Raw genomic sequence first — 8,215 nt, 5'->3', positions numbered from 1 at the left:
AGCAAAGAATAAAAAAAAGTGGTTACAGGAATATATCTAGTACTGTACAAGATTAAGTCATTAACACTCATGCACATTTTGTGATCATGTATTAACATGGTGAAGCAAACTAAACTTGATTTTTCCTGCTGTAATATTCTCATTTAAGAGAATAAGAAATAGAAATATCTCATTGAGATCAATGCACATTGCTACATAAGACAATTTCACCTGTCACTTTTAATGACATTTTGCCTCTTAATAATGAAACATATTAGATTTTTTTTGTTTTATTTTTTGTGGGTTTTTTTTATTTGTTTTTATTATTTTATTTAAATCTGTTGGCCGTATTTGTTGCATTTATCCTAAGGAATGTGCCTGCCACAGGTTCAACAGAATATTAGTGCAATACATGAACCCAGATAGTTTGCTGGACTAACCAACCAATTTTAAAGTGTTTGCTGCAATACTGTACACAGTGTACAAGTTCACTAGTTTGTATATTTTAGCAAAAACTGCTATCAAAATTATTTATCATCTTAGTTGGAAGCCAATTATGTAAACAAGGGGTCAGAACTGTCTCATCTTCTTTGTTTTGGAGTATCTGACAGACAGGCTTCCATTTGCTAAAATCATGGAATTTTCCTTTGGGTATTGCATACTTTGGTGTGCAGTAGTGCTCGGTCTCAATGTAAAGAACTAACTAGCACTAAATACAGGGACTTAACAGAATATTAGTTATAACACCAACACACAAACACCGCCAAAAGGACACCAATGTACAAAGCTGTGTCTATGCCTTGGATTTCACCTGAAAGAACCCTTACTGAATAGAACACTTCTTAAATTAAACATACATTTGCTTTAAATCCACTGATCATAGAATATTCCTGCTAATTAAATCACTTGTTAGGTTCAGAGTAATGCTTGTGTTTAAAAACAATTTTAAAGGTACTTTAAAAACCTTTGGTGACGGCTGCATAATTTAGAGAGCATCAGCTTTACATCTACTCTTGTTTTACTGAGAAATGTTCTGAAAAACTAGTGGAGTTAGGTGAGAACTTGTTTACACCGAGCCCACGACAGTGTCAGCAACATGGGGGCCAGGCCAGCACATCGTGCACACGTGGAGACTGCCACAGCACGGACAGAGCTCAAGTTCTCCGCCACCACTCTCCACTGGAAAGCAGGGTTCACATATTCACTGGCACTTCACACAGGGTCAGAAAAAAGAAGTGCTGAGTATGTCTCAGACCCAGCAAAGTCAACAAGGTAAGAGGATGGTGAGCCACAGCTCTGGCTGAAGGCCATGGACAGGTATGCAACTCAAGCCCTGCCATTAACAACTTGTGTCTAAAGGAAAAATGGTTCCAGCCTTACTGCAGACGCCTAAAAGAACCCTACCGTGCAGTTTTTAGACTCCTAACCTCTTCCTTAACTAACTCAGGATCACTTGGTCTTAAAATAAACCACACCATTGCATATCCCTATGTTTCAAGGAGCAATCCGAACTCTCTGAGTGTTCCTAACGAAGCAGCAAAACTTCTGACGCAAGCACAGTGAAATCACGCTCCCTGTAAGGTGCCACGGTTTGTCACAACAGTTTTGTCCCTGAAGAAGCAGCCACAGACTGGTGGTCAATCAGGGCAAGAGCAAGAGAAGGCATGATACACCAGCACCTGAAGTGACAATGCAACAGCACAGTTGAGATCAGAACTGACAAAAACATTAACCAGTACTGAGATCAAGTCCTTAGCAAAAACCAAAGAAACAAATGACCACTAAGTCACTTTAAAAAATAAAAATAAAAAATAATAATAATCTGAGCATCTATTCCTTAATAAACCTAGGGTGGCTTATTGTGCCTTCCCATTCATAAGTTCATGACCTTGTATTCAAAGAAGGAATGCAAGAGAGGAAAATGTCTTCTGCTCTGCTTTCAGTTTGTCAGTTCACACGAAAAATAACCAATTTTATACTAAGCTTAAGGGATGGTACTGTAGCATTCTCAGTACAACTCTTTCTTAACAGCATGCCTCTGCAAGTCCTCTTTCTAGCATCAGGGCCATGGCTGGTAAAACACCTCTCTTTTCATCATCAGAGAGACTCGTGCCATGCTGATAAAGCAAAAGGTCCTTTTTTGGTTTAAGTGAACTAGTGAGTTAGAAGTTTAAATTCCATTTTCAAAGAGGGGGAGCTAAGGACTTGTAACAAATATCGGATTCATCAGTCCTCTCAAATCAATGAAAATCGAATTCAGGCTTCTAAAACCAGTAAGCACTTTTAAAATAAATTTTATCAAAAATGAGATCACATCTATAAAGTGCCTGGCAGTATTATGGCTCTATAAAAAATATTTTTAGATCCACCACATTTTATAATATTTTAATCATCTTTTATTTAAAAGAGAGCAAGACAGGCTCAACCTACTGAAATATAGAGGAAAGAACATCTTCCTACACTCTCCACTATGTTAGAAAAGAGAAACTTAAAAACAAATCTTTAAAAATAGTTTTTTAATGAGCTCTAGCAGCTCTTATTTAAAAAAGAGAGGGAAAATACCACTTCACTTCTTTAGCTTTGATAAATAAATAGTACCTATCATTTTAAAATAAGGTGTTACGCCTAGATTAAACCTCAGTGCTCAAAATCTTTTCTCGTGAATTTTACCTGATACAAAAGCACTGAAGCGAGAACTAAAATATCAAGTATGATGTCAGAAACATTTATGGACAAAATAACTACATACATCTCTTTCTCTTAAATAAAAAATTAGTGCATCTTTCTGTTTTCCTTGATCATTCCCGTTTCCTGTTATTTTTTCCTATCTCTGCATTTTACTAGAGATGTAAATGGCACCAGTTCACCACCAGGCAGTACTCGAGATAGCTACACGGTGATCAGGCACCTGCATGCCCCCTGGACCACCTGTATCCACTGCCCATCCCCTACATACCTGCAGGCACCCTGCATTTCATACCTGAATGACAGAGGTCAGTAGGAATCACCTACTAGAAGTAACAAGCAATATGAAGCATGGAAAGCCTACCTACGAGCTCAACTTAAAACCCTCCCACTGCCTCAACCAGAGCTGCCATTGCTAGCCATTAACCACTTATTTACTACAACAAGAAATGCTGAATGGGAAACACTATAAAATTAAAAACGTAATACTTGGCTCTTTGATAGCCCATCACCTTCAGAGATTTGTTTTGAATTTGGTAAGACTGCTGACGAATGAGCAACTGGTACAGCAAACTTTTTTTTTTTTTAAATGCCACAATACATAGCAAGTGTTTCTGCTGCAGGAGGCACTTCCATTAAGACAAATACAATACGTCTGTCTTTTACATACAGTGTGCTACATACATACTATAAAACAATATTAACCCAACATTTCAACAGCAGGATGATCCTTGCTCTCCATCCACTCAAAACCTGATGTATTAATTGAGTTAATGGATTCATTGCAGATTTGTTGAAACAAGGGGTCATTTTTTAATTCCTCCAGTGTAGCATCATCGTCTTGTCCCTGCTGACGACCTGGATCAAACAGTAGATTTGTGTCTAAAGTGTTCAGATCGTTAATGCTGCCTGAGAGTTCGGAAGACAACCTGATGTCGCTGGAAAAGACAGATGTAACGTTGAGATCTGATGCCACCTGATTCACCAGCTGCTGGTTTGTTGGCAGACTGTCCTCCCCTAAAAGGTCTTTTACAGTGCTGCTAAAATCTAATTGCTGTTCTCCAATGTCTGATTGTGCTTGGTTATCTCCAGAAGAAAAACTGATCTGATCGGTGCTGCTTTTAGTGAGGTAATTTGGTGTTTGGAATTCATAAATCGAAGTGCTGGAATTGATCATATTTTGTGGGTTGGCACTAGGAAAAGCAGTGGATGTCTCTAAAATCTGAGTGAGATTCATCCTGGCCGTGTAATTCGAGGGCATGTTGTTCATTCCCAAACCTCTCACTGCATCATCGCTATCAGAATCAAGTTTGTTTAACAACACGTTGGTTATTTTTTTAGCATTTGTTTGTTTCTGAAGAGATGGAAAGGCCGTCTGCATCATCACAGTCAATGGGACTGACTGGCTTCTCTGCGCTATACTGTTGGCACTAGTGTCTGCATGGATATTAGTAAATACATTGTGAACTTCAGGAGTCACCGGACTTCCAAAAGGTGCCAGGTTGGAGCGTGGTATGTTTGAAACAGGGTAAACAGTGCTCCCGCTGAGATTACGCTGACGGTGAACAGCAGGGCTCACGCTCCGGCATCTCAGGCTGTTATTGAGAGAAGAACTGGCTCCTTTGTTGTCCAGAGGAGCAGGAACAGCAAAGCCCTCCTGCTTGGTGGTGCTACTTACAGGGGCTGCCTGGTGCTGCACAGGTGAAACAGGAGTCACGCGACCAAAGTGAGTATCGTGATGGCGTGGCTGAGATTGGTATGACTGGCCAGGAACTGCAAAAGCATGAGGTTTCCTGAAGCGATCTTCCACTAGCTCCTGGTAGCTTGTAAGGATGCCGTGGTTTGCAACTGATGAATTGCTAACACCGCTGTACCCGTTATTCATCCACTCGAGTTTGGTTTTGTCAGGGTGGGTAGCCATAGGCCGCTGCATTGGCTTCACAGGGCTACTTGAAACGATGCTGGCATCGTGGTAAGCCATACTGGAGCTTATGGGAGTAAATGCAAATGGGTTTCGGCATTCCACAGGACTTGGAGGAACACTGCTGCTGCAGTTTGAATGTGGTGTGCCAATGGGTGTGTGCCGGCTGCTTCCTAGAGCACTGTCCACAGGAGTCGTCTGAGCCAGCCTGGAACAAGGGCTCTCGCGTGACACATTCTGAGATCCAGCGATCATTTCAGAGGTGGGCGTTGGAGTCGGGGTAGGGGTGGGAGTCGGGGTAGGGGTGGGAGTGGGTGTGTGAATTGGAGTGCTGTTGTTATGGATCGAATGGTAAAAATGTGTGCTGCTTGGGTGAGATGACACAGGAGCTCCTTGAGCTGCTGTCTGACTCTGAAGTGCCATTCCTAGACAGCCACCGTAAGGATGAGAATTATTCATTGACATTTGCTCCTCCATGAGCACCAGCTCCTCCACAATGCTGTCCTGGGTTAGGTCATCATCAAACGAAAAGAAGTTTTCATTTGATTGAGGGACTGTATGCTCAAATTCTTTCAGCTCAGACTGTAGAGGTAACTGATTTGAAGACTGTGCTTGTATTTGACCCAAGGAGGAGTCTTGGATCTGGCTCTGTAACTGCTGGTTGTACACATCCTGCTGTATACCCTCACACTGCACTGGCTCCCACGCAGACTCCTGTAAGTCACTAGAGCCAGAGTGTCCTGCAATAGTCATAACACTGATATCTTGCTGCTGTTCACAATTCACAGATGCAAAATCAGAAGTTTTGGTGATATGGTGCCACGCATTTGGGTTAAAGCTGCCATCAGATTTTGAATCATTTTCGATAATAAACATGTTTCCTTCCAATTTCACTTTTATATCTGGAGATGATGCTGATGCAAGCTGCTGTCCTAAAGCAGAATCACTGGTATTTAAATCAGCGCTCAAAGAACAGTCTGTCACTAAGTCTGCTGGAGCTGCAGAAGGTACAGGTACATTTACAGGTACCTTGCTGGGAACTTCAACAAGTGTGGTACTGTCACTGTTAGCTAACGATACAACCTTTGGAACCTTCGTAACACTGTTTGCTTTTTGACTCTCCTCAGCATTACCAGCTGAAAGCTGCCCCACCAGTGGTTTCTTGACAGGTGGTACCTGGGAATCCTGAAGCGTAGAGGGTTGTCGCTTTCTTGGACTTTTAGTGCATATTTTGTCTTTAATCGAAGACTCACCAGTAGGAGGTGAATCAATGCTGGTGCTGGACAAGTTGTGACTGGCAACAGAGAGCTTTAGAGTGCTTTGATTATTGCCTGCTGAAGAAACCGGTGTGATCTCATTGGACTGCATTTTGTATTTGGTCCCTGCTTCTTCAGCTCCCTGATCACAGCCCTTAACTGGTTTCGCCTCCACGACACTGTCAGCTGAAACCTTCACGGCTGCAACCTCAAAATTAATCTGTTGAGCAGGAGGCAGGTCAGGGGTTACCTTTATGGATTTAGATGTGTCAGAGCTCTCCTGGCCCTGTACTGGGTTCTCATCCAGCAGTCCTTCAGGTTCCATTTTGATCTCAACTGCAGACGCAGCTGCAACAGTGCTAGGCTTGGATCCTGGAGACTGAAGTGAAACAACAGATCCATTTTTGATCTGTGGAGTAGTCCTCCCTTCTTCCACTGCTCCTGCACTACTATTAACTGAAGGTGTCTGTTTGACGGGCACACTGCTGCTGCTTGGGGCAAGAGATATTGCTGTCATTTTTACCACATTTAAGGAATTCACATGTGGAGCTGGCACAACAGTCTTGATTGGGCTACTGGTAAAAAGCACCGTTGTGGGAGAGCGGATGGTGAGAGCACTGGTATTTGCTGGCTTCGGTAAGATCTGTGGGTAGCGATGTCGGGCAGAGCGGTCACCAACTGGGCTGGCAGGAACATTCTGGGGAGTCTTTGGTGACTGCTTGACTGATTGCATGTGCTGAGTGACCACCTGAACATTGAGTGGCAGGACCTTGCTGTCAGATGATCCCATAGGACTTGGAGATGTCACCAGCTGCCTGGTCCTTGGCACCTGTTTGGAGAGAAAAAGAAATAGTGTGGCAATGAAGCAAGGAAGTCCCCGAAGTCCAAAGACCACTCCAGGCATTTCAAAGATTAAGGACAATACAACTCAACAAACCAAAGCGTGTACGCTAGCAAATGTCAGTTCAAAACAAAGCAAGCTCTTCAACTGCATGGAAGACAACTGATATGTCTGCCTAGGATTGGTAGGCAGATACGAGGATTTGATTTTTAAGGTATGCCTTTAAGGCATTGGTCTACACACTACTCTGCTTGTCTGCTAATGAAAGGGTTATTCTCATACAGTTTTTCACTAAGTGGAACCAAAGACAGAAATACAAAGAGGATAAAGAGAGGATGTGTTCAATACTGATTTTCAAGATTTCAAAATCAAATGCAAGCTGAGTATCAGTATCCCTTATCTATTGAAATAAACAATACAGCTAAGGTCCTAAGAACAAATAACCTTCCTCCCAGTCTTGTTTTCTATGTCTGAGAAACAAGGGAGCCCCATATTACTGATTTCATGCAACATTAAAATTGTTGCTGTCGCTAAATCCACCAGGCCAATGCATATCAATTTAGATTCTAAATGAGATGGCTCAGTGACCCACATGACCAGTAGAACTTTCCCATCTGGTTAAATTCATCTCAAGAGTAATTACTCCCACACATAATCTAAATTATTGCTAGCTGAAATTCCACTGTCACTGACTTCAAAGATGGACTTGGCTTATGTGATGTGATCAGAATTCTGCTGCCTCTTATTCCTAATTCAATCATACTGTTATACCAGTCACTGGGACAGAAAAGAACCAAGGGATTCAAGTATGAACAGAAACCATTTTTTCATCCCACTGACACCACTGCTTAGCTATGGTCCATTTTCAATCCTTTCCTAAGGTGACTTCTCTAGAGAATTGATGGAGAATTACCGGTATCGGGCTGGGGACAGCTGCCACAACAATGCCAATAGGCTGAGGAGACAGAATTGCAGGACTTCCATTAGATATACTAGTTACACCATTGGTTGCGGTGCCTTCTGTTTTCTTTGCTGGAGACTCTCCTGGCAAAGGAGACTGCAGTTTCTGTTCTTGCTGCTTCTTTTGGATCTTACGCTGCAGCTGCTGCTTGGCATCAACAGGAGATGACAGAGTTTTCACTTGTGGTTGAAAGGAATTGCTTTCAGCAGTAGGTATAAAAGCTGAGGGCTGGGGGATCCCTTTTATTCCTAAATATAAAAGAAGAAGAATTAGTTATAACAACATATTCCCTGTCTGCTGTAATGCCACATGTGTATCCAACTGCAGAGATACATGGCAGGCATCTCCACAACCATTCAGTGAACATCTCACCCATGAGAGCATTTCATGCCCAGTTCTCTTCAGTGTTTCAGTTTCTTTCCATGTTTGAGGCAAAGCCCCTCTCTGTTAGGCAAGCTGCACACTAGCTGCTAAGTACTGGCATCTTGTTTCTAGTAATCCCAAGTAACAACATCTGTTTCAGCAAAATCTAAAACCAGTGCATTTCATTATACTGACAGTAGAGGGCAGTG

The 8,215-nt window shown here is 42.2% G+C and overlaps 1 protein-coding gene across 1 annotated transcript in view; it reads right to left on the bottom strand.

Annotated features, from left to right (window-relative positions):
• RFX7 (regulatory factor X7) overlaps window positions 223–8,215 on the bottom strand; it is an 80,868-nt gene continuing 72,875 nt past the window's right edge. The window contains exons 10-11 of the mRNA XM_021407211.1: window positions 7,596–7,891; window positions 223–6,670 (exon numbers count right to left, since the gene is read on the bottom strand). Coding sequence (XP_021262886.1) covers window positions 3,365–6,670; window positions 7,596–7,891 — 3,602 coding nt within the window. The 3' untranslated portion in view covers window positions 223–3,364. The remainder of the gene's footprint in view (window positions 6,671–7,595; window positions 7,892–8,215) is intronic.

The sequence above is a fragment of the Numida meleagris genome, chromosome 9 (genome assembly GCF_002078875.1).
Source record: "Numida meleagris isolate 19003 breed g44 Domestic line chromosome 9, NumMel1.0, whole genome shotgun sequence".
NCBI lineage: Eukaryota > Metazoa > Chordata > Aves > Galliformes > Numididae > Numida > Numida meleagris.
This window is presented reverse-complemented; position numbering and strand designations above follow the sequence as displayed.